This window comes from Chelonus insularis, unplaced genomic scaffold, assembly GCF_013357705.1.
Source record: "Chelonus insularis isolate UGA/USDA-ARS -01 unplaced genomic scaffold, ASM1335770v1 contig_377_pilon, whole genome shotgun sequence".
In the NCBI taxonomy this organism is placed as follows: Eukaryota; Metazoa; Arthropoda; class Insecta; order Hymenoptera; family Braconidae; genus Chelonus; species Chelonus insularis.
In genome coordinates this window covers 263,655-290,787 of record NW_023276535.1, presented here as the reverse complement: position 1 = coordinate 290,787, position 27,133 = coordinate 263,655, and the positions used below count along the sequence as shown (strand labels likewise).

General features: G+C 26.9%; 1 protein-coding gene across 1 annotated transcript; it reads left to right on the top strand.

The window, feature by feature from the left end:
- Nucleotides 1-236: 236 nt before the first annotated feature.
- Nucleotides 237-26,904, top strand: LOC118067303 (uncharacterized). Its single transcript, XM_035083960.1, has 6 exons — nt 237-300; nt 11,680-11,882; nt 15,289-15,424; nt 15,607-15,740; nt 22,689-22,929; nt 26,605-26,904. Exons 1-6 carry the CDS (start codon nt 237-239, stop codon nt 26,706-26,708), a joined length of 882 nt encoding a protein of 293 aa, XP_034939851.1. The 3' UTR covers nt 26,709-26,904.
- Nucleotides 26,905-27,133: the final 229 nt, after the last annotated feature.

The window sequence follows — 27,133 nt, the reverse complement described above, 5'->3', positions numbered from 1 at the left end:
TTTGAAGTGAGCACAAATTTATTGTCACTTTAATATTAATTACACTTTAAATTGTTTAGCACTACAATATAGTACCACCGTACAGTTACTTAATCACTTCTATTTATTACTGAATATTCTACAACTTATTGACAATATTCTGATTCTTATTCTTCCCAGGAATCGAGAAAACGTCTATTTTATTTCTGTTTCTACTTTTCAATGATAGTTTCCTGTCGCTGACCTGACTAACAAAGATGAAAACATATCAAATACAAAGTAGTGCTACTAATGTTTATCTGCCGCTTGATGAAAAACTAAGTAAGAGAGTTGCCATGAGTCTCGAGACACAGGCGTAATAATATTACAGTCAGCAAAAATTAAATACAGTATGGGGTGAGGTCGTCACGGCGTAACAACCAATAATAGCAAATTATATTTACAAGAACTATTGAGATGTCAACATCTTTAACAAGTTTTATTGAATAGCTGTCCAAGTCACTTATTACAGGTAAAAACTATTATATAAAAATTATCCCAGTAATTTGTTTAAGTTGTAAACCAAGCTTTCAAACTTTATAAATATCCAATAGTCTTTAGTCTAGTTTGAAATCATTTCTTTGAAGACTGTCGTTTTCACTATAGCTTTGCTACATTAACTTCAGTCTATTGCCAAAAAGTTTCTTCAGTTCGTGACTATGAATAAATTATGAATATATAAATAAAAATGACATCAAAATAATTGTTTATTTTTCCAAAAAATTAAAATTTAAAATTAAAAAAAAAAAATTTATTGAAAAAAAAAAAAAAAAGAAATTGCCGAAACCCGGGATTGACCAGGGGACCTTTCGATCTTCAGTTAACGCTCTCCCAATGAGCTATTTCGGCGTTTAAGTTTCTGAGCGGGGTATAAAATACATTGTTTCTTACGTAGTTTCAACTACTTTAATGAATATTTTATGCACAAAAAAAAGCTTTTTTACATCAAAAAATAGCATTGTTATTTTTAAACGAAATACATTCAGTTTTTTCTTTATTTCATTTTTTGTCACAAATTTATTCCAAATTCAATGTTTCAATTGTTTTCTCAGAATAATTTATTCTTTATAATATTTTACGTTATTTTATTATATAATATTATTAGAGTATTTTTCCAAATAATTTAGTTTAATGATCATCAGTAACATGGATAAAAAAGGGATTAACATAATTTGCATCTTCGCAAGAGCAAAACAAAATCGTTATCAGCAAATTACTTCTGACTTCCTACAACGACTTCCTCAAGTATATTGTCGTGACATATAATTAAATTACATATTTTTTTCCGTCAACTCGAAACACATGAATCACTGGAAATACATAAATCCAATAATGTTAAACCATCAGATAATTTTTCCGCCTAACATATCGACACATAATCAATCGGAAATAAGACTTTTAAGAACATGGCAAGAGAACGAACAAACGTGACTTTACTCTTCACAAAAGGTATTTGGCAATTTCACGAGAAACAATCTCATCTATTTTACGTAAAAGATTTTTGATAAATTTGTCAAGAGTTGAATAGTCTTGAAAGATCAATAGGGTAACGGGCGAGAAGTCAAGGTAAAATGAACGTTTCCGACAATTGTGTGACAAAGACAAACTTTCTTGATATTTACATTGCTTTTGTTTCTTTCCTGTTTCTCGAACTTTGATATTGGTTCCAGGCCTTCAATGGTTTATTCTGGAAAAATACGGTACTTTTTCCAGACAATCAAGTTGTAAATATCAATAAGGGTAACGTGTTCATCCTATAAATTCTATCATCTCTTCACACCCTTCTCTAAAAGTCATGAAGCTTCTTAATTCCTGTGAATGCTAATTTGCACGATATTTTATTCACTTCTACTTTATGTTTCATAGAAATTACATTCTGTATTTATGAATGTAAATTCATGACTTTTATTGTATAACATAAAAATGAAATAACTCGATATAAATTCACGTTTATTGATAAAAAAAAATTGTAACGAGAAAAATTGTTACGTGCTTGAATGTTTAAATAAATACAGTTGCTCATCCTAGGCGCTCTGCTCGACTTTCCGATCATAATCAGACGAGCAATGGTACATTGTTAACCTAGGGAGAAAAGTATGATATTCTGACCTCGGTGTAAAATTACATCGTGGTCAACACTCAGGTAAGGATATCTTACTTTGCTTTCATAGCTAACATGCTATTTTTTATCATACCATTGTCCAAACTTGAAGTTTGATGCCTATTTTGAGGTTGGAAAAGTGACGTTTTCTCTCTCGCAAAAAAAGACAATATCTGTCTGTATAAGAAAATAGTACATTTCACTCCTAGGGAGGAAAAGTAGACTAGCTTAAACCACGTGGTGTAGGATAGTCTAATTATCCTCTCTATGGCTGAATATGATTTTCGACATATCTGTGTGGAAAGTTCAACCCTTCTCTATTGGAAAAGTGAACTTTCCATGCAACGAAAAAATATTCTCTCATCTAATTCATGTGTTGTTTTTCTTTCATACATCGAAAGCCCTTGAAAATAGTAGACAATAAAGAAAACTGAAGCGTGTGTTTCATTGTCGTTACTGAAAATTATATTGTAAAATTTAGATTTGTACATTTATTTTTTTATCAATAAATATAATAAAACGTTTATTAGTCACCCAAGGCCATAAAGCGTTTTTATTATCTATGCGAAGTATAACCTGGTCAGAGATAAGCGTGTCATTGTGTCAGATTATAAAGGCATTGGTCCAGAAAGAGTTTTTATTTTGCTCCTTGACCGAAAGACAATTCATCGAACGATAAGTTGAGAGTTGCGTTTGGTTAAAATTGTTTTTAGGAGAGGTGCATGCTTTCTTGTAGAGGAAAAAATGCGACTGAGATTTCTCTGTCTCTTCTAACATAGTTTCATGGTTTTTTGATTAATAGTAGCTAGAGGTCAAGTAAGGATATGTAAGAAACACAATCTCCAGTCATAAAATATATCCAGGAATGACATATTCAAGTAATTACTATAAATATTTCGTAGCGTACAATATTCGAAGTATATTTGCTTTTATCTAGTCGTTAGATGACTATGCAATGGAACTTTTTGTGATAAAAAAGAATGTAAGAATAATATTGAAATATTGCCATAACTTACGTCAACATACATATTTATGAAAATAATATTACTTTAAAATAAAAACGTTGAATGAGTTTTGTACTATAAAAAAATGTTACACATCGTTGAACAGCAATATTTATTTGATGTAAATGATTTTTTTATTTTGATGTTTACTTTATATCCCAAATTATTGAATCATACGAGTAATCTTTCTCAATACTTATCTAAATATAGAATTATTCTATTAAATATGTGTATTATTCCTAATTTAAGAATTTTTATAAAAATGAACAATCTCATTATTGATTTATTTCCGATTTTTTGTATTGAAAAATTCATTCCTCAAATAAATATAACGTCTATTGCGGATGTGAAATAAAGTAGTACCATCTTCGAATTTCCGTAAGTTTCTACATAAAGCAATTTTTCTTATTACTTCGAAAGTATTTCATTCCTTTAATAATATAATGAAATTTTTCCCCTTTTTTTTATGTAAAATTTATTTTCAATAAAATATTTTCATTTAATAACATATTTCCAACATAGTTAAAAATGTTTTGTAGAAAAATATGTTAGCAAAGAGATTACTTTATTAAACCTGCTATACTGATAATACATGAAAAAACTGTTTTTCAACGAGACGTCATTTCATCTGTATGAATAATTCTGTCGAGTTATATGAAGCTTTATAATAGCTGTGAATTTTTTACTCATCTGAAAATCAACGGAAACTTCCTCTCCGTAGAAATTTATTTCTTGGTCAGATGGGAGATGAAATAATTTTCTACTCTTTATTAAGGTTTCGATGTAACCCTTTACGAACTGTATAAAGTAACTGATTTCCGATAATAATTCAATATTGAAACATGAATTTTTTTCATGTCAATATGTATAGGGGTAGTTGAGACTTCGACCAATATTTATAGGGGAAGGGAGAGCAAAGTGAAACGCTCAAGAAAATGAACTAATTTATTAAAATAAGTTTTAAAACACTTATTGCACTTTTAGTGCATCAATTTTTAAATAGATTAATGCATTAAAATAATTATTTGTTAATTCATGGATTTATCATAGAAATAATTATTAAATAATAATTAAAATAAAAATAAATAACATTTGTTTATGTCTTTATAATAGCAGACATAACAAAAAATTTTATGGCAAAACTTTGACAACTTTTTGATGGAATTACAACAGATGCGCATTCCCTCGTATAAGTTGGCTCATGTGTCTCTGCCTTCAATATGACCAACGCTCGTAGCGGATTGATGTCTAGAGAAGTCAGGTCCATACCCAAGTCATAGCATTAGAGAGATAGGAAGTCGGATAAGGCTGGTTCGAAGCTCTGGTATTGGAAAGTGTCGATTTTACAGAATAACCCATTCTGATTTTCAAAGACGGTCGAGCCAACGTTCATCTTTTCAACTGCCCATTTTATTAAAGACCCAATTATAGAGGGTTGAATGTAGTTGAATCTAAAAGAGAAGTTTGAATTTCTAGTTATTATCATGCTTAGTTTTTTTTCAAACGTAATATTTATAAAATGTGAACGATTCTCGCGCGACCAATGATGTATTAAAGAAGATGTAGTTGAATATTTTTAAGAAATTCAGACTATTGACTGTAATAATAAACGTTCCATTTAACTTTAATAAATAATCTATTTATAATCGAATTTAACCCGTACATGAAGAAAATTTTTTTAGCAATTTTTATCAGTCAATTTACAGGAAAATTTAGTAGCAAAAAAAATTAAAAAGTGTTGGTTTTTTTTATTTATTTATTTCAAACAATTATAATTGCATGCATAGGCCCAACAGCATAAGCCAAACTATGGTTATAGATACATAAGAAAATAATAAAAACCAAGAATCAGAAATGATACATGTAAGTTACATCAAAAGCACGTTGCAATTATTCATCAATAGCAGCTCATGCATTAGGAAGTTTTTAGCAAGAAATACTGATTTGGTTCACTGTAAATTTGAGTGTTTTATTTTAAAACATTAAAAGTATTTTAATATGACGTCAGCCATTTGATTAACATTCTCTTGATTTTAAAACACTTAAAAATGTTTTAAAATCGAACACTTTTAATGTTTTAAAATAAAACACTCAAATTTACAGTGTTGGTAAAAATAACCAAAATAGGACTTTTTTTGGATTTTTTACTTTAAACTCATAAAAAATGACTATAAATTGTTTTTCCGTGTAAAAATGCATAATTTTCTTCGCACTGACTAATGCGGAGGGTCACATATTTTCATGTGCGTCTCGATACTTATTTATTTTCTCATAATTAATTCTAAAAAAAAATACATATGCTGAGTTAAATTAAATAGATTTTTTTTCCTTCGATTTCACTCCTTTACTATCTATTCCAATGATAATATTCTGGTTTTTATCAAATTTACTCATTGCAAATTTTCTCATAACCATAACCACTAAAGTAGAATCTACAAAGATAATTTGTCATCAAAAACTTTTGATCACCTACGGTAATAACAGTGCTCAAGAATCTGGTATAACATCGAACATTACACTCATGATGAGTGATTAGTTATTGGTTCTAACTATTTCGAAACTTCAAACTTTCAAATCAGGGGAATATTATCAGAATAATTTCTCTTTAATGAAAATTACAACACTAAATTTTATTTGATTTATTCTTCCATGAGATCTTTAAAACAATTTATAGCACAGCAGTTTATTGGAATTTCCAATTTTATCGTTGCTTGTGTTTTATACATTTCAAAGTAATTGTAAATGCATGGTATAAATTAATTTTATAGTAAAACTTCAGAGAAGTGTAACAGAAATACATGATAAATATAAAAGCTACAGTGATTTCTTGTTAGTAATAAATAATTGAAGAGACGAAGCTGGATAATGAAAATTAAACTTAGAATTATTTTTCATAGTAATTTCAAAAAAATTCATTTTATTATTCAAATGGATTTTAATTAGTGATTATACTAACATTAATAATATAATTTAACTATCGTAATTACAAATAATTAATTAGATTATTTAATCTATCAGTATTAACTTAGTAATGGAGTTCTTTTTAAAGTAATTTAGAATAATTTAATAATAAAACAAGAAAAAGTTCTTTGATTTTTATTGTTAAATTCTAATTCCGTAATAAGATTTTAAAGAATATTATTTTGAATAGGATAATGATAAATATGAAAAATAATAGAGTAATTAACCAGTGTCATAATACATAAAACCATGTGGATTTAACACAAATACATCTCATTTTATGACGTTTAATTAATGAATTATAAAATAATAATTATTAAAGAATTTAATTATAAATTAATCAAACATTGTTCGATTGTTTAAAATACGAAATTCTAGTGCAATTATTTCAGTTGATATAAATTCCATTGTATTAATCTCAACGTTATTTTCGTCATTTCATTATAATATTTAAAATAACTAATTTAGATTAATTGAATTCTTGAAAATATGATATTGATTGAAGATATTAGTATCCATCGATCAATTTTATCAGTCGGTAATTATTTTGAAGTACTAATTATCATTATGATTATTACGATATCATAGATAATGGAATAATAGAAGTTAAAAAACAAGAAAGTTTTTGATGGTTTTATTAAATATGTTGTCATAAAGTCTATATGACAGAAAAAAAAATTCTTGAATAGACTAAATTTTGTGTGCAACTTTTATGATTCTTTAATGCATTCAGTTTGGCTCCTCATTATGCATTCAGTGAAGAGATAAGAATTCATTCTTCCTTATGGGTAATCAAAAAATTTTTCATTACATACTACAGTAAAACTTTAGAATTTTTAATGAACTGTTATGAAATTTTTGTGTAATAGATTTATCTTGAAACTTTAAGCATTTGGTAAAAATTTGCAAATTCTGAATATGAGACACATTTTATTTTATTGTAATATACTTTTAAAGTTTTTAACTCTTTTGAACTACCTCTAGTTGAAAATAGAAGCCATACAAAAGAGAAGCAAAAGTAAGATAAAATAATTGTGGCCAACATAATGCTAATGAGACTTACTTTCTAACAATCTAATCGATAAAAGCATTCCTAATGAGAACGTTAGCATTCTTGGAGATGCAGATTATAAATTCTAAAAGTTATTAACCTGTAATTTTGCACACGTTTTCTTCGGCTTAGGGAAGATTTATAGTACTGAAGTTCAAAAATATTTCTTCTGTAGTGTTGAAAGAAAAAGTAGAAGTATAAAGGAAATGAAAAAAACTTCATAAATTGTGTTTTAGGTAGCTTCAGTGCCTTGGATTTATGTCTTAATTTATTACTAAAAAAAAGTTTGGATACGAATAGTATAGTGAATTGAATTTAAAGAAAGAAAAAATATTAATATAATCATTTATTCAAATCGAATTGCAAATATTCTATTCCGATCATATAAAAATAATATTTTAAAAAATTTTCAATCTTCACAACAGTTGGTATTAAAAAAAAATATTGAAAGCAATAAAATCTCACCATTCATCATATCATTGAATAATCATAAATGAAGAGAATTTAAATATAACAGATAATTCAATGAAAATATTTTAAAAAACACAATTTTCAAAAATAAACAAAATATTAATGTAAATGACTTTTTATGTCTATAAAATTGTTACAATCGTTTGAGAAGTCTCTCGTAGACTAGACATAAATTATCAAGTCAATATAAAAATATTTACTTATTTTTATAAATAAATAAAAAGATAAGGGTAAGAGGGAAAGGGTTAATTTGGTAAGGGTAGACGTTTCAAATTTTCTAGGGTCATTCAAGAGGTCTCTTGAATACGATGAAATAACCAATAAAAGCCAAAACAACTCTGTTTACTCTTACCTCTATTTTTAAATTTAATAATTCAACCTGAAATCTAAAATCGATGTAATTATTTACTTTTATTTTTAATTAATAAATAGAAAAATAGAAATAGAAGCCAAAGGGTCGTTTTAAATTTTATTGGTTATATCATTTTATTCTCGTAATGAGCATGAATTTGAATATCTACATCTGTACTTATTATTATTGCTTTTTCTCTTCATTTTTATCGATTTTTGAGCTTCACAATCTTCAAACATTCCGACATTTTTGGAGTAAAATGAAAAAGTAAGATTGTTTTGTATTTATTTAAGAAGATATTACAGATGTAACCATATAGCATCACTTCGAATTGATTGCACAATTATATTTTTTCAATTTAGTTACTTTTGCTGTGTAATTATATATTAAAAATTTTGAATACTTGAAAAAAAATCAATTGAATCACCTAACTGCGATTTTATTTAAAAGTTCATGTTACGCAAATTTCTACCCTTATTACTATCCTACTACTACCATAGAATATCCATTACATAAATAATTACTAAATAGTTTTGGTCTCCAGCTACTCTCCAACTACCCTATACTACCTTAGTATTACCTTACTCATTACTGCCCTATTACTTCCACAATCTATATTGTGATAATATTTTCAAAAATTAATCAATGAATATTTATTATTTAGTGTTTTAGTGATGGTTCTATAACTGCATATCATGCGGATTCTGATGATGAAGAAAGAAAGACTATGAAGTTAATTTAAAACTAAATAATTAAATAGTTATTTGTAAATAAAATATTACAAAATGATTTTTAGTTTTCATAGAATATTTATTAGAAAAAAATATCGTAGACTATTTGTAAAAATGAATAATAGTTTTGTATAACAATGTTAATATCGAATATCTGTCGATAAATTATCAATAACGAACACTGCGGATTTTGTGAGCTATAAACCAAAGTGTGATAGTAACTTGAATAAAACTGACTCTAAAAATCTGAGTTTTATTTAATTCTTTCTCTCAGAGCCTGTAATTCCCCTACTCTTCTTTATTGATATCATTTATTTACAATATAAATTAAAAAAATTAAAATATTACTTACCTTAAAGGTATCCAGAAGTAATTAAATGTTATGGATCATCTGAGATGATCTTTTAGTGTAAAGCAGGCATGGGCAAGTGATACTCCTCACAGTAACTGTTACTCAGTACCTGGATTCCTTAATATAATTTTCATTGTGGACATTATTGTACTAGTACTCTTAATCTCAAAAAGTACTCTGACTTCAAAAAGATTGCCCATGCCTAGTGTAAAGTAAAAACGATGAAACCTCCACGACTTATACCTGTAACAGAAGAAATAAATATATCGATCTGTAGTAACAACATAATCTTTATTTGCGTATATTAAGTCAAAGGCGCAATAAAGCACAAATCCACTTATGTATTTATGTATTCAGCTCGGTAATCTGCAATCTTTCGTTGTATTATTCACAGCTACTTACATAAATTCCACTAATTTCAATAAATTACAACCTCCTCATTAATCTTTAAGACGTAAAAAAAATCTTGATAAAAAAAAAATTCTATTTATTTCAAACAGGTGAGGCTAAAAATATTACTTCAGTTGGCAAATGATGATTAAATGCTTTACGAGGTTCTTGCTAGTCATAAAAACTTTTATACTTAAATTCTTTATTGCTACAACAAAGTAATTATATTGTTTCATTGGATATACACTAGGTCAATCATCATTGCTTGATAAAAGAGAAAGATATTAGTTTACAAAATGTACAAAAATATAAATTCGAAATTTTTGATGGTATTTTTTTGTCTGATATTAATTGAAAATTTTTTTTTTATTTTTATGCATTGATGTCGTTACCATCATACTTGTCGTCTATGATACTTCATAACTGACACCTAACAAATCGATTTACGCAAATATTTGTCTTTTTGAGATAGTAAAATCTAACCAATCCAATTGAATTATTATTCCAATCGTTCGACAACTCTATATTACTTCCGTGTCTTTTAGCGTTTGATTATTTTGCATTTATTTGAATAATATCGATTTAAATCAATGTTTTGTAGCATATCAATACTAACAACTAAAGATATAAAATTTATGAAAACTTGTTATATGATTTTGAATAATATTTTGATACTTATAAATTTTTACTGATTTGAGTATTACAATTTTCAATGATTTATGTCAAAATAAAAACTTATAATTCATAATCTTTGCATTAACATGTAATTTTTCCTTTTTTTTCATTTAACTTTGTAGGAAGATAAAAAAAAATTATGCTTGGATTTTTATGTAGTAGATTTGAAAGCAAAAAAGTGTTTAAGAGATAAAAAAGTAGATATAAATTAATGTTTTTTTTGTTAAAAATTTAACGAACATCAGTTTAGACACTTTTTAACTTTATTTCAATTTTACAATATTATTTGTACACTAGAATATTTATTCATTTGGATTTCACCACGACTCTCCTTTACTTGTAATTAATAAATAAATACATTGATATAAAAAACAAATTGTTTTTATTCTCACTGTTACGTTTATTAAATATTTTTAAATTAAAAATTTGTTTTGATCCTAGAATTTGTCTTATCCCAAATTTCCGTATTCATGAGAGGAGAAGGTATAATTATGGTCCAATCTTTAATTAAATGTGGTCCACTCGTTCATTTTGCGAGCGGTAATTTCACAGAGTATAATGTAATTGAGTAAAAACAAAAAATAACCCATGATCTTACCTTCTCAATGGCTAACTTTTTCACCAAAAAAAATTTTTGTGTAAAATTTATCCCGAAGTATGGTATGAAATTGACGCTACAGTAGAGTAATTTTTACCCTAAGCGAGAGTAAAAATTACACCTCTTACGTGTAGAAACTGCCTCATTCAGTGTAAAATTTACTCTCCTTATGTGATAATATTTTCCACTATTATGTGGTAATTTTACACTTTCGTAGGGTAAAAATTACCCTACTTTGAAGTAAAAAATCTATCACGGTCTTTGTGTCCCATAGTCACTCTACTATAGGGTAAATTTCATACCATACTTAGGGATTTTTACACACACATGATTTTTGTGTGTAAAAAATTCATTTTCGTCATACCCGCACGGAAAGTTCACTTTTCCATTAGAGAAGGGTTAAACTTTCCACGCAGGCATGACGAAAAATCATATTCAGCCTTAAGGAGAACAATTAAACTAGCTTAAATCACATGTTTACCACCCTCGCCTTTGGCTCGGGTTGTAATTTTACACGTGATTTGAGCTAGTCTACTTTCCCTCCCTAGGTGTGAAATGTACTATTTGGTAAATGATCAGTTTTTCAGGTAAATATTTATTTCTTCATTATCACGATGATAAACAAGAAACGAAAACAAAATGAAATATTTATTATATAACAAAAATACTGTAATTGTCTAATTATCAATTCTATGTTTGTTCACGAGTTTGAGATATATTTTAGTGGAAACAGCAGGTTATTAGCTCTGTGATCTCATAAATAGACATTTACCCCTAATAGGAATTTAATAATTCCATACAAATACTCTCAACTGTAACAAAGTGAAATACACTGGCATTGTCGACTATTTACTGTTCAATAAAATCAACGGGTATTATAGAATAGAATGAAAAAAACGAAAATAAAGTGTCAAAACGTGTATTGCAACGATAATTAACAGGATTGTTCAATATTGCTTTATTTATCTGTTACAGGTGCGAATGGGATACAGAACTTGAGAATTAATGTTCCACCGATGGTGAGATCTGGTGATTCAGTTATTCTCTCATGCATTTATGATCTTGAACATCCACTTTATGCAATCAAATGGTTCTACAACGAAAGAGAATTTTATCGTTATGTACCAAACGCAGTACCCATTCAAGAAAGTTTTTCTGTCAATGGAATGAAAGTTGACGTAAGAACTCATCTTTTAATCAATCATCTTTTTTTTCTAGGCTCAACAATATTGGAGATCAATCATTCTTACAATATCAAAATTTATTGGCTTGTTTTATTACTAGAAAAAAAATGTAAAAAATTTTTGAATAAATTTTATTCTTTTTCAACTAACTTTTCCAATCACAGTTTTAATTTATTTAGAAAGTTTCTAATAAAATATCGAATATATTTGCAAAATTGTGAAGTAAAAAAAATTTTATTAAAAAAAAAAACATTGTTCACTGGAAAATAAAAAGAGTTTGAATGATTTCTGAAGAATTTTAACTTCAAATTTAAATCTAAATGTATTATCTTTTCTACATTCTTATTGACTCCTTATTGGCAATCTAGCTGCAATCTCGTGATAAATGTTTTTGTTTTGATTTATAGACTCTCATTAAAATGTTATCGATACTATATATTCTTCGGATGTATAAGATAATAAGTTGACCAGTATGGTATCTAAATTACTGATTAATTTAACAATCCAATTATTAAAAATCGATTAATGATTTATAAAAGGTTCTTTTCGTTTATACAATAAATCTGAGTTATATCAAAAAGTGTTTTGATTTTATTTAACAGCTTTATCTATAAATAATGATAATTAAATATTCATTACAATTTAATACTTCATATGTAATGCAAGAGTTAGATAATAATATTCTTAAACAAATAAAACTTTTTTCTCATAAATTTTTTAATAATAATTATTGCTGCAATTATTTTATCTTCTTCAGTAGTGAAACAGGATAGGTCTATCTCTATTCCAATCCTATTCTAGTCTAAGTCAACCACGACTCAATGCTAAACCATAAATAAGCCAGTCTTGGTTCCTGCTAGGGTTAACTAGTCCTTATTGAATGCAAACTATTCCCTACTACTATTTGCTACTACTCCAATAGCTTATTGCTATTTGGATAACAATAATCACCTCCTGTTCAGCAGTCATTTTATTGAATTCTAAAACTGAAACTTGTATCATGATAAAAACATCTTTTATTTGCAAACCATCAGTTCTTATCTATTACTATTAATGCAGCTATTTTTTAATTTACATGCATCGAAATTATTTTATTATCATTCACCAGTTGGGTGCAAAGTACAAAATAGCTAGAATGATAAAGCATTTATAGAATAAAAAATTAGGAATAATAATATTAAAAGATCTTTTGAAATAAAATTATTGAGAATAAAACAAAACAGTCTATTGTTTGGAATAACTAATTATAACATATTTGATTAATAGCAGTATTACGTAAATTTAATATTTATAACTATAATAAATGGATATTTATGCAGCCTATATGCCCATATGGAAATGTTCCTAATAGAGCTACGATCACTATTAGACCCATTTCCATATAACTCAGGTAGTCGTTAGCACCGGAAAAGGATGTTAATTGATACGTTTACCTTACGGATATTTTTTAATAAATGGTGTTAATTTAGAGCGATCAAATGATTTACACAATAATCTTTATTTGTTGCACTATATTCTCATTCTATTGTTTGAATGTCTATTTTATTTTAATTCTCTTTCAACTCAATGCATCACGTTTTATATTACAAAAAATTGCTCGCCTAAAAATAGATTAAATTGTCTGAATGCTTTTAAAATTAATAAAAAATAACATTAAAAAAATCACATTAACCACTGGAATTGTTCATTTTATATCTTTGGAAAATAAACAAACTTTATTTCGAGTAATTTATTCTAGGTGACATGAATAACAAATGTTTTAATTAAACTGCGTTGTGTATCGCTAAATTTATCACTTGTTTAGGTCATTCAAAAATTTAAATAGAAATCTTTTTCTACCATTTATTCCTCGTAGCTTATTTCTGAGAGCTTAATTTGCTAAATATACTTGCACTTACGAGAGCTTAATTTTTGCTTAGTGTGCAAGTATTTATGTTCCTATGCATCGTACAAATTCACCAGAAGACATTTTGTATCAGCATTAATAACGTTTTTTTATTTTGAAAATATTTACTGATATTATTATTGGATGGATGAATTTTATAGCTGCTATTTGCTGATGATTTATGTACATCAATAAAAATAATATAATCCTAGCTATTGTTTTTTTTTTTATCATTAAATAAATATTTGAACTACTCTTTCGTTCTTTCTCTTTAATACTGAAATGACTACAAATTATTAATTTAAAGTTCTGTAATTGTTGATTTTTATCCATTTAACGTTATAATAATAAATGAACATTATTTTTATTTATTTTTTATTGTAAATTTAATGTTGATGATAAAGTACATTTTTAACAAAAGTATAAATGGAAAAAAAATTCAAAATTTAATCCTGTTTATTTATTTACAATAATACAAGCAATTTTTTTAGGGTATAAAGGTGCACATTTCTCTAAATTTAGATGAACACAGTCACGTAAAAAAGCTCGTATATAAAATTTCACAGAAATTCTCATTTTGACATCGAAATAAAAGAAGATTTTTTTTTTGTCTTCAAAATTACGAGAAATAAATGACACAAAGAGCGTGACAACTTAATATATTTGCTTTATTTTGAAGCTTCATAAATTTTTAAACATTTCCTTAGTTACTATTTTATAATGTCAGAAAAATTAATTTATTATCTGTTTACATTTCAGTGAAGTTTTTATTAATACAAAAAAAGATCTTCAAAAGTCTTCTAGCGTATTTGTAATGTCAAGTAGCATAAAAATCATAATAAATTCAGTAGTAGAATAAATAAATTTATTGTTAGATGCAGTACATGTACATAAATATCTACTTTAAGAGGTGTTAACATAGAAGGAAGAATGGAATAATATTAAAGTCTCTGAAGAGATGGACGCTTAAAAAAACGTGATAAGAGTTATAAAATATTATAAAATTTAAACTGTAAATTCAAATTATTTCCATCAATGTAAAACATATTTTTAATGATGTTTAAATTTTCATAATAGTAGCATCCATTATTTTTTCTAGGATACATATTAGAGATAAAAAAGTTAAAGTATGTTCTAAATCAAAACCTCTGCTTTGTAAAATTTGGTATTGTTAGGGGAAAAATGTTGTTCAAACTTTGTTTAACGATATTTCGAGAACTGTTGGAATGTTTTGGTCATTAATAGTGGTCGATCGATGTGTCTCCAGATCACTTAGAGTTGATGAAATTTTAAACTAAACCAATTGAATTGTTTTCGAGGTACTCACAATATTCAGAACTAAAAGTTTCTGGAATGAATCTGAAGGGTTAGAGTAGTTCCACTTTTTAATGTATTGGTTTATTTATTTTTTTTTTTTTCAATTTCATATTATTGTTCTAACAACAAAACTGAATTATGAAAATGTATGATTTACGAGGAAAAAAAAATGGAAAATAATGATAACAAATTTTGCAGATTAGCAACTCAGATGAACATGGAGTAACACTTCTTGACATAACGAGCGATTTAAGTGGCACATACAAGTGTGAAGTATCAGAAGATTACCCTTCCTACTATACAGCAAAAAAGGAAGGAGATATGGAAATAGTTGGTAAGCATACACTACACATTTAATCCTTGCATTACATAACAATGCTTTAAGGTACAAACTTAAGTGTTCTTATCCAATACTCTCTTGGATTTGAATTTAAATGCTTGGCAAAAAGCCAAATGGAGGACTTAATTTTCTTACATATACTTGCAACCAATTAATACAATTTATGTAATTACCAGATGTTCCAGATATGGATCCGATGATTATCGTTGAGAAGCCAAAAGTGCGAGTGAATGAAACCCTCAGAGCAAACTGTACATCGGGCGCTTCAAATCCAGCACCTAATATTACGTGGACTCTTAACGGAGCTCAAGTTGGTATCACATACGTGACTCTTTTCAATGATTAAACTTTCCTACTCATTTCTCATCCTATTTTCTCCTGCACGGAAATTAGATCTGTTAAACGTTACGAAAGCTTGATTCAAAAGTCAATGAAAACTTTCAGACTTCCTGATATGAGATTAAGTTTTTAAGTTTTCAAATCCTTTTAACACTAATAATGGAATATCTCCATTTGACTTTCAGTATCAATTTCATTACTAATCAATTAATGAATATTTTACCCATGATTTATTTCATTACCCATAATTCAAGATCATGATAAAAATTTTAATTAAAGTAATTGAATTTTACATTACAGAAATATGAACTGTAAAAATTTTAATAATTTTTGTTTGTTTAATTTTTTTTTTTTTTGTTGAAGTAAAAAAGAATATCAAAACATAAATCTCTAGAATTAAATTTCAAAGTGACTTTGACTACTTTCCACTTAGAATTTCTAGATTCCTCTGAGCTTTTAAGTAACTTGAGACACACTGGGGGCATGAAGGAAAATAAATATAAATTTATTTTTACCTTTATTACAGTTCTTAAAAATACTAAAGTATCAATAATATCAATATTTCTCTCAATATTTATATTTGAACAACAAAAAATAAGAATAAATCCAAAATAAACTCATTGATGAAATGATGATCAACTTGTGGAGCAAGTAGTAGAGATCTAGGGAAAATATATATCATGAAAAGAAGTTTTAGTTCTGTCTATACTTGCAGATGAGTGAACAGTGAATAGATGGGAAAATATTAGCCCTTGAAAATTCAATATTGAAAGGATGTAATCTCTTGTTGGAATAAGCATGTTCTTATTCATGCATATCTTTCATCTCGATGCTTATTAATGTGTACTTCAAACTAATGAAAAGAAAAATAGATACTCTGTATTATAAACTTCTTCAATGATGAATATGTATGAATATTGATGCTAAGTTTTCTTCAATTCAAAAGGATAAAATTTTCCACTTTTACATTCATGTTTTTACTCACTTACTACAAGTACTTGATATTCACAAGGTAGTGTTTATACATAAAATCTCACTTGAAATTATTTTAATTTCTATTTTGATGCAGTTCAACCAGAGTATGAATTTAATTATTTGAATTTGTACAGTTACTGTCACTGATACAACTTACATTATAATTACAAAATAAATAAGTCTTTTGAAAACACTCCAATGGTAAAAATTATTTTTTGAAACGTCAAAATATTTTTTTTTTTATATTTCTTAAATTTCAAACCATATTCAGTAAGTGGGAACCATTGTACTTCAGTTTGATTGAAGTTGAAAGAAAAATTCATTCATTTTCAACATTGTGTCTATCAAAAACTCTACAATCAGTCTTCATACTTTTATTTACTTAGTTTATCATTAATTCTGACATTTTTAAAAGCAGTAGTATTTTGAGAGGAAGCATTAAAAATATTTCCTGATGAGAACTCTTACCACAAAACATTAGAAGAATTTATTCGATTTGATTTTTTCCTTTATTTTTCTACGCCATGTCTCTTTTAGCAGGATCTACGTTCAGTTGTAGACTCTATAATCGTTGAAAATTCAGGTAGTGCACTTATATAACTTTAAATGCCTATAACTCATGAACAAATGACCATACAATAAATCCTTGGAACATTTTTAGAAAACTACAGGAATATCTCTGAAATATCCTAATTGTACTTCTGAAAATATATCTTCAATGCTGACTATTTGTTATGAAATTCTCCAAAAATATTCATATCAAAAAAATTACAAAAGTCATTCAACAAATATTTTTTAAATAAATTGTTTCCTTTGTAAAAACTTACTCAACTTATGCAATCAGATTTAGAGATTTCTACATCTTGCTCAAAAATAATTATTATTCTTCATCTCATTAGGATTATTTTCATTGATAATAAAGCATTAATAACAATCTAATCTGAGGTACAATTTTACTCTAGAGAAATATGAAAAAGTTTTAATTTCATTTTGTATTTTTAACTGAAGAAATTAGTTACAAAAAATTGGTAAAACTCAGTGGTCCTTATCCTTTTAGTTTATCCAATATAAAAAGCTCAATCCTCTTCTTTTCCTAAGCCATACCATCAAGATTGATCATTTGACTTAAGTTTTTTTTTGCCTAACTTTTTTCTACTTACTCTCGAGTATTTGGTTATCTTCGATCATATTTCACATTATCTATACTACGTTTCTGAAGAGATTGTTTTATCTGGATGTATTACAATCTTATTAAGTTCTCCAGAAAATAGTCTATAAATACGATAGATAGTAGACCTAATCATTCTTCGATAAGTCAAAATGAAAAATTAAAATAAACTGTAATATTTCATATCATTAGTTGTTTGAATAATTTCGTAATTTTGATGAAAAAAATTTTATATCATGAATTTAAAAAAAAAAATTGAAGTAGTAATTGTAAAAGATTGTCATAAGAGTATTAGTGTCAGACTTAATTCAAAATATTTCTTTTCTGTGGGCAACCGCATGAAAAAGATGTACTTTAAGGCTCATCTCCGGACACTCTTAACATCCTAACTATCAATATTAAAGTAGAGCTCTTAGAAACTTTTTTGTTCGAAATTGTGTTTTCTATATAAAAGGCTCCATGCATTTTTGCTCAATCTACTACAAACCCATCTGCATAAATGATGAGAAATTAGATAGAACGGTCCAACAAGAATAATTATTCAATTCTTTCAAAACATTTTTTTTTGTTGATTATAATCAATTCAGAAATTAAAAAAAATTCATTTGAATATTTTCTTTTGCAATTATTCATACTTCAAGGTCTATAATTATATTCACAGTTGAGAGAAACTTTTATTATTGCTTTTTTTGTGTAAAATGATTGAATTCATAAAATGTCAGAACAAAAATTCACGAGTCTACATTTTGAAATGTTAATAATACTTTAAAAAACATTAGTTAAATTTTGTAGTAATTTTCTGTGTAAATTTTGTTGTTTTCTGTTGAAAATTAAACAAAAAATAAACTTGTTTATTTTCACAAGGCAGACAAGGAAGTAAGAAATGCTAAAAATATCCTAATTAAAACAGATATTTGTCAACTGTTTGTCAAGAAAAAATTCCAAGTGTCAACTACTTGAAACTTTCCTCTTAAAGTATCCCTAAAACAGATCGATTAAAAAACATTATTTACCTTTTTGGCTGTTTTAACAAGAAATAAAAACTTGAAAAAAATTAAACAACTACATCTCACAACAATAAAAATTTAAAAAGCTCCACTTTGGTAGGTAGGCTATAGTTTCTAGAATACTTTATGAGCTGAAAAGTGGAGAGCTCTTGTTAAGAGTAGTAGGAGTTACCAGTGGTAAAACGAAGCAGAGTAGCTTGAGAAATATTTACTCACGACTGAGAAGGATAGCTGTAAGATAAAGTAGAAAAAGCAAGAAGTAAAGTATAATTCCAAAAACGAGTAAAGAATTTAACAAAATATTTCATTTCATTGTAAGATATCAGTTTAGATTTTTTATTAGAATTTTTTTTTTCAGTTACTAAACCAGTGCAATTTCATTCTCAGTATTATCTTTGGTATATATAAACTCTGTTCAATGCAGAGAGAAATGCACATTGTAATTATTAATATCTGCTTAACAGACAAGTAGTTGGAAATCGGATCGTGACAAACAGCTTATATGAATTTACTCGGAAATGAACTACCAGTTAATTCTATTAGATAATAATTCCATCGTCCATTCATTTCAGATTATCCTGAAACTAATAGACAGATAAAAAAATAGAGCTCAATGAAAACTCAATAAATTATCAATTACATTTCAAAATTAATTTTAAATAAGACTACACTTAAATTTAATCATTCCATGCATGAAGAAAAATTATCTCTAAAAATGTTCTCCATGAAGATGTTTCAAAAAATAGACAAAATAGATCTTTTGTGAAACTATTTTAGTACTTTGAATTAGGAACACTTTTTTAAATGATAGAAATATCTTTTTTTCAACAAAATAATTTTTTACATTTTTAATTAATTAATTAAAAAGAACACTGCAAATTGTAATGTTTTATTTCAATGTACTAACTTTTATTACAAAGGGTCAAGAAAAATTTTAAGAAAATGGATAAGAATATTATATTATTCTGACTGTAGTCATATGTATCTGCTTGACATGTTTAAAATGTACATGAGAGCCAATCGAATTAATTGATTGATTAGTAAATTTTGTAAATTGAATACTCTACCAGAATATTGAACATGAACTAACCCATTTACAATATTTATTTGGTTTAATTTTAGAATTTTCCACGGCCCGATTGAATTAATAATGAGCTTTTCAATGACATTCAATCATGTTGATGTAAAAATAGAACTATCATAATTAATTACATCAAATCAATAATCAAATAAAGCTGTCATATTACCAAGAACTTATTTCATTATTCAATAACTCAAATCTATTAGATTACTTCTAAAGAACAAAACACAGCTATTTTTACTGAGATATTTTTGAATGGATTTTGCAAAATTTCATTAACTCAAATATTTCAAAAGACTCTCCCTCTATTTTTCTCTACTCTTTAGTAAAAAATTAATCAACAATTTTCAAAGTGAAAATTTAGTGAATAAACTTTAATCATTATTATTATATCTAGGATAGAACATTTTTTGAAATTTTTGTGGCATGATAACAGAGCGAATGTAAGAGAAGCAAGAAAATGAGGCAACAATGAGTAATGAGTGAGAAAAAGCAATGTAGACAGTGTCTAGAAAAAGAATAGATTTTATGATCTGACCTTTTCTTCTGTTTCTATGCTACTTCTTTTGTTTACTATCTGTTTTATTATTCCTTTTATGTCCAAAACACTCCGGAGTGATTTTGCAAATGCATTTACTCAATTATCGTTGAAACAAAAAACAATGAAGCTATTTCATGGAAGATTATCTTGTGATATGTTAAATGATTTTCAATTTAACATAGCGTTGATGAAATATTACTTCAATAATATCAAAATTCTAATTATATTTATTTAAAATAGTTCCAAACCATTAGAATTTCATCACTATTAAATTTGATCAAAACTACAATAGAGAACAATTACGACTTCTCTGAACAACATGTGACTGTTCTAGGCAAGATGCATAGTCAAACTTTGAAATTTATTAGTATTTAGAGGCCATCCCTATTTTACTCTTGACCCCTAAATTATTAGTACTTAAAGTTAACTGTGGCATATGGTAAAGTTACCAATCATCAATTGCAAACCAGAGGTCAACTCAAGCTATGTTGAATAATAAAATAGTTTTCTCTGGTGATTTATCAAATGAAAAAGATATTTTCCAGATTTGAACAATCAGATTGCTAGTCATTTCTGACCGGAACAGACATTTATTTGGTTCTATTGAATGCCACCTATTTGATCAGTTATTTCCTACAAAATGTCGATAAAGTGTGTCAATTAGCAGGAACTGACATTCAATAGACAGCGCAATTGATGAAGTATATTATTTGATAGTATTATCTTATTATGCACTTCATTATGTGGTCATAACATCAATGTTACATGCTACGACAGTTTCAATTACATCAAAAATTAGCACAGTTTTATGAATAAGTGTGGAATAATAACCCATCACTGTAAATCCTGGATTTTTAAAGCATGGTAAAATAATGCTCATGTAGGATATTTGATGTAAAGTTTCTCTAAATAAACCCTATGAGGTTACCACTAGATATTAACAGATTTGGAAAGGTTTAGAAGTTACCATCATGCTTCATAGTTTATGTGGAGTAATTTAACATTGAAGATACTTTATGTAAAATTATTTCCACACATTTTGAACTTGCAGTGTATTTAGTATATCTCATGTCCAGCACGAATGAGATTTTCTTAAGTTATTAAACATCAAAAGTCATGCAATTTACGAAGCAAACAAGTGAGTTTTGCTATTCATTCTGCTGTTACAATTCATACGTTAATAATCAATGATTCTAAAGCATTTTTCATATTCAAAAAAAAAATATGATGTCTGTTATTGCTATTAATAGCTTTTTTTATTGCTACAAATAAAGTTTATATTACAACAAATTTTTTCATTCATTGTGAAATTGTTAGGTATTGTTTTTATAGTACATTTTGTATCAACATTTGATGTTACACTTCACAATAAAAATTAACTGTCAATCACCATAAAAAATATACAAATTCATTCCCTTCAAAATATGCAAAATAAAAATAAACAATAATGAAAAGTATAACATTAAAGTTTCAATAGTAGCTGTCAAGCATAATACTTTACTCTTATTTTTAACAGGTTTTTCTATAAAAATTCTCTACTTATTATCAACAAAGCTCCAATAACTCTACAATTTACCTTCTATTTCTTATTTTAACACAACAAAGTATTATTTCGTAATAGCATTTAAGAGAAAAAAGCATCTAAATCCTTTCAAAAGTGTATCCACCTAAATGACAAATTTCAAAGAATTCAGTTCAACGTGGGTGGCTAGAAGCTTGTGACAGACAGACTGACAATGCAATCTTACAATACCAGTTTAGTTTTGACGTTAGAATGCGGAAATTTTGAAAGAAAAAATCACTCACTGGGTGAATGTTGGTTGTCTAGATAAGAGCGTTGACAAGAAAATACCACCAGATAAAATGTGAGTGAATGTTTACAGAATTGAAACCAATACTTGAAGGAGAATAACCTCACGCTCCGTTTATTCGTTTTCCTCCGAGTTGTATACCCTCTTGAATAGTGCTTTCTAATGCTCCAGTTTCTCTTGCAATCGTCAGCTTTTTTTTGTCTGTTTCAACATTCATCGAAGACAAGAATGGACATGTGTCGAATATAAAATGAACATCTTGACGTTATTCTCACAATTATTCTATTCAGTTCATTCATCATCATTGAACTAAATATTTTTTTGTTTGTATTACAGTTAAATAGTAATACCACGCAGTTTACATTACGCAACCGTACAGTACACATAGACAGGAAGTTCATGAGCCAGTCTATTTTTGAACTTCAAACAACCAAGGACCTTTTTCATGGTGGTTGGTTGCGGTTACGTTGCTTTGCTACCATCAATGGAATCTACACTGCCACTGCTGAGTACAACATTACAAAAGCTGATCCACTACGCTCACCCATCACAGGTGATGCATCTGCTCATCATGGTAGTAAGTTGGTCACGGTCATCCATTTCATTTACTTTTTCCTGCCATTTTTGATCATGTTTTAGAAAATATTACGAACTTTATAGCTAGATGTTATCTTTGAACGTAATCTCTTGATTCATGATCATACTCAACGTCACTATCTTTAATTCAAGAGTGCTTTCAAATTAAATATTCTGCATTTAATAATGAGATTTAGAGTGCTTATTGGATAAGCTTGGAGCCATAAGAATAAATGAATACAATAAGATCAAATCATTCGAAAGAAAAATTATTTAGATTACAATAATTTTCTGGGCTTATTTTCAATTTTATTAATATTATTAAAAAATATACTCGATTATTTTGTAATAAATTATAAGTTAATTAAATTTAATAAATAAATAGTTGGTAATGGGATACACTTTTATCTATCAAGATCATGTCAAGAACGAATTATAGAAAAGGAAGTATCTTTTTTCATTTTGTCCTCATATAATTGTTTTCAAGAAAGAGATTAAATGAAGTTTTAATTTTATTTTTTAGTTTGAAATATTATTAATAACTTTAAACACCTCAATCCTTTCTCTCATGGCTTTGTATCTGAAACGGACGCAAAACTTTTATTTTCCGGTTTGATTTACTTTTGTAAGTTCTGAGCAATTCAGAAGATTGTAGAACTCTCGCCTGCAGTAAAACTTTGAGCAATTTTTATAAAAAGGAAATCAGAATTTTCCAATTCAACAACTCCGGATTTCCTTTTTTTTTTTTATTTCGCCTGTCTTTCCTCAGAATGTTTAGCTTCGATAAGCCATGAGATTTCGTTACGAAAATGAAACTATTATCATTCTTAGTATATAGCTATTATATGATTTTTTTTCTTGCTCCATTTCTACCCTATCCTATTCTGTAAATAGTAAAAGATACAATAAAACGTAGACTTTTATTTCTCAGGCGTAGAATGTTAAGTAAGGCGCCAGGTTTATAGACAAAAACTAGTCAAATATTTAATATCGATTTTCTGGAATTCCTTGGAGAATAACTTTATTTTGCACAGTACTTTGAGAAAATAAGAAATAAGATGTTGACAGTTTTCTATCTCTACTGTCCATTCGACGAAATTGTCTTTCCATTTTCTAAATAAGTCGTCAAGTCAACGATCTTATAAAAAACATCCATTTTACCGACATATACATATACTTTTTCACTCGTTTATATATTAAATTCCATCCTTCATACTTCGCTTACTCTTCCACATTAAGTCCACACCAAATGTTAGCTTCCATAACTGCTTCATTTACCATCTAGTTATTTTGACCCAGATTTTAATTTATCTTTTTCTAAATAAGAAATGATCTTAGCAAAGTTTTATCCTTTAATTTAAGAGAATATTTAGTGATTCAATCATTCTAGAATTCTTGTTATTATTTACAATTATCTCTAAATAGTAAAGGAAGCAAAATTAAATACAGTCTAATTATTTGAATAAATATCAATTGAGATTAATTTAATCTACAAACACTGTAATAAATTAAAGGATATGTCTTCTGAAAAATTTTTAATCTTTAGGTTGATTTCTTACGATTTTCATTGATGCATAAAAAATCAGAACAGAAAACTTCTTGATAGACTTGAAGTTCTTCTTTCATTTGAAACTATACAATAAAATTTTTCCTTTTGCATAATTGATGCTTTTTATAATCCATTGTTCGATGACACACTCAAGATCTGTCCTAAGATATCCTAGATTAACAATAACTTTTTAAAATTTATTAAAAATTTTATTTGGAAATAAATCTTTAAAAAAAAAATCAACTCCTTTTTGCTAAGCACTTTTTAAATTAATCTCACAAGATAACTTTTAAAAGTCTTCTTCTTCACTCATATGTATTTTTTTTTTCATCAAAAAGTTGAAATGAAGTCATATTCACAATTTTTTGTTTCTATTTTATCACATCAACTGTAATCTTCCCTCTAAAGTATAAGAGTATTTTAACCAGATTGTGTCACTAAAAATGTATTTAATAAAATACTAAGTAGTACTTATTCAACTACCAATATTTATTACTCTGTAGACTTGAAATGATAATAATTTAGATGACTTTAGAACTTTTTGTTGGTTTCTTTAATACCATAATAAACGAAATAGCATGTAACAAATGTTCGTTTCTTTTATTTTATTCCTCATTATTCTACCTTTCTTTTATTGTATCCACAACAGTTAGAGGTACTCAGAAAAATCAGTTTCATCTAGATGAAAGTCAACGACTTTATTATCTCGTACATAATTTTTTTATGGAGCAAATTTATATATTATTAAAATAAGTGGCCAGTTTTTCGATAAATATACCACAGTGATAAATGTTTATTATTACTTTCCAAATATTGTCACTGACGACGATTTGATTTTAAATGTCATTGGTTGATTTTAAAATAAATAATTCAACTCAATATAAATCTTTTTAAAAAATAAAATTAATTTTGGTGTATTATCAATATCGATTGATACCCAAGAATGTGAGGTCAAAACTCATAGGTCAGTGGTCACCTTAAATATCCCATCAATGAAATAGACACTTGACCACAAGTATTTAATTAATTTCAAGTAGTGGTTGTCCATTAAAATCACAAATGAATTACAATCTTCAAATGATGAATTACAAAGTTTAGTATTTAAATTGATAAACTTTTTCATTCGATTTTATGTAATTATACTAACTAGTATTTTTATTCTCTTCCCTCTTCAGTTATACAGCTACTATTCAATTATTCAAAAATACACAAGCAAACTTTGGTAGAAATGAATTCTCCAACTCTAATTCAATAACTGACAGTAAAATTATCAACAAAAAAAAACTCGTGTATTCAAAAAATTTTTCAATAGTATTTATCGAATAATTATGTTCAATAATAAAATAATAATTAACAAATACTCACTTTATTTCATACAAAATTGAAAGGTAATATTTAAAAAATTTTTAACTTTTTTTTTACGTTTTTTCGTACTTATTATTGAAGTAGATGTTAAATAATTGTGAAAGGATTATTCTTGACATCAATATATTATTTTTGTTGAATGAAAAAGAGATAAAATTTTAATTGTGATGAATTTTCTAAACGAGCCACGAATAATTATAAAAAAATTTTATCATCATTATTTGTTTGATTTTTATTCTCAAGTTTTTTTTTGCTAGGAATTTTTCTGACCCTTTCTGTCACCATTGCTCATTACTTCTCAACTCTCCATTAGGATTTTTCCATAAATTTGAATTTAACATAATTCATTGCGATTTACTTCTGTCTACTTAAAACCCCCAAGTTCTTTTTGCTAATACGATTTTTTCCTATTGGAGTGAGTCTTTTATTCTGCCACGGCAAGAAGTTTGATAAGATTAATAGTCTAAAGTGAAATAGAAAATAAAGCTCAGAAAATACTAAGTCAATTCAAAATTATAAAATACATATTTAAAGTGATAAAGCAGTCTACTTTTTATTTACCATTTTATCATCATTAAGTAATTCATGTTATTTAATAAATATTTTAATAATATTAATAATTTATCTTGTATTTATCTTATATTCAACAATATTGAGTATCTGACAATAAAGTAACTATAAGTCAACAAAATGAAATTCTTAAAAACAATTTATCTTTGTCCTTTTGTTTCCTGTAAAAGATTTTCTTGGTTTGTTTGACAGAAAACGGATGTGAAACGGCATTACTTGGAACGCTAGAGACCCAAAGAATGAGGACATTCCGTCTGATTGCTGGTACTATACTGTTATTGAAGCTTAGCAGGTAGCTCCATTCATCCATGGACATCAAAATGTGATCAACATTGTCCACATAAATCCTAGTAGTCTAGGGCTTCCAACATACTGTACGTTACGTGTTAACTACATTTATGAAGTTATGGAGTAGATAGAAAATTCATTTTTATCTAATTTTAAGATTACATTTAAATAACCGATACTCAACAGCGATTCAACCAATTTCAAAAATTATTAATCACAAAATTTAATTATAAGAAACGATTTAAAGAAAAAATTCAATTTATACTTATTATTATTGATTCTTTTTAATGTTTCACCTTTCTATGTAAAATGTAAATTGCTGTTAAAAAAAAATAAATAAATAAATAACACATACAAAAATATGAACTATATTTAATTTAATAATGACAAATTTTCCATATTGTAATCTATTATTTAATCTGAATATAGCTGA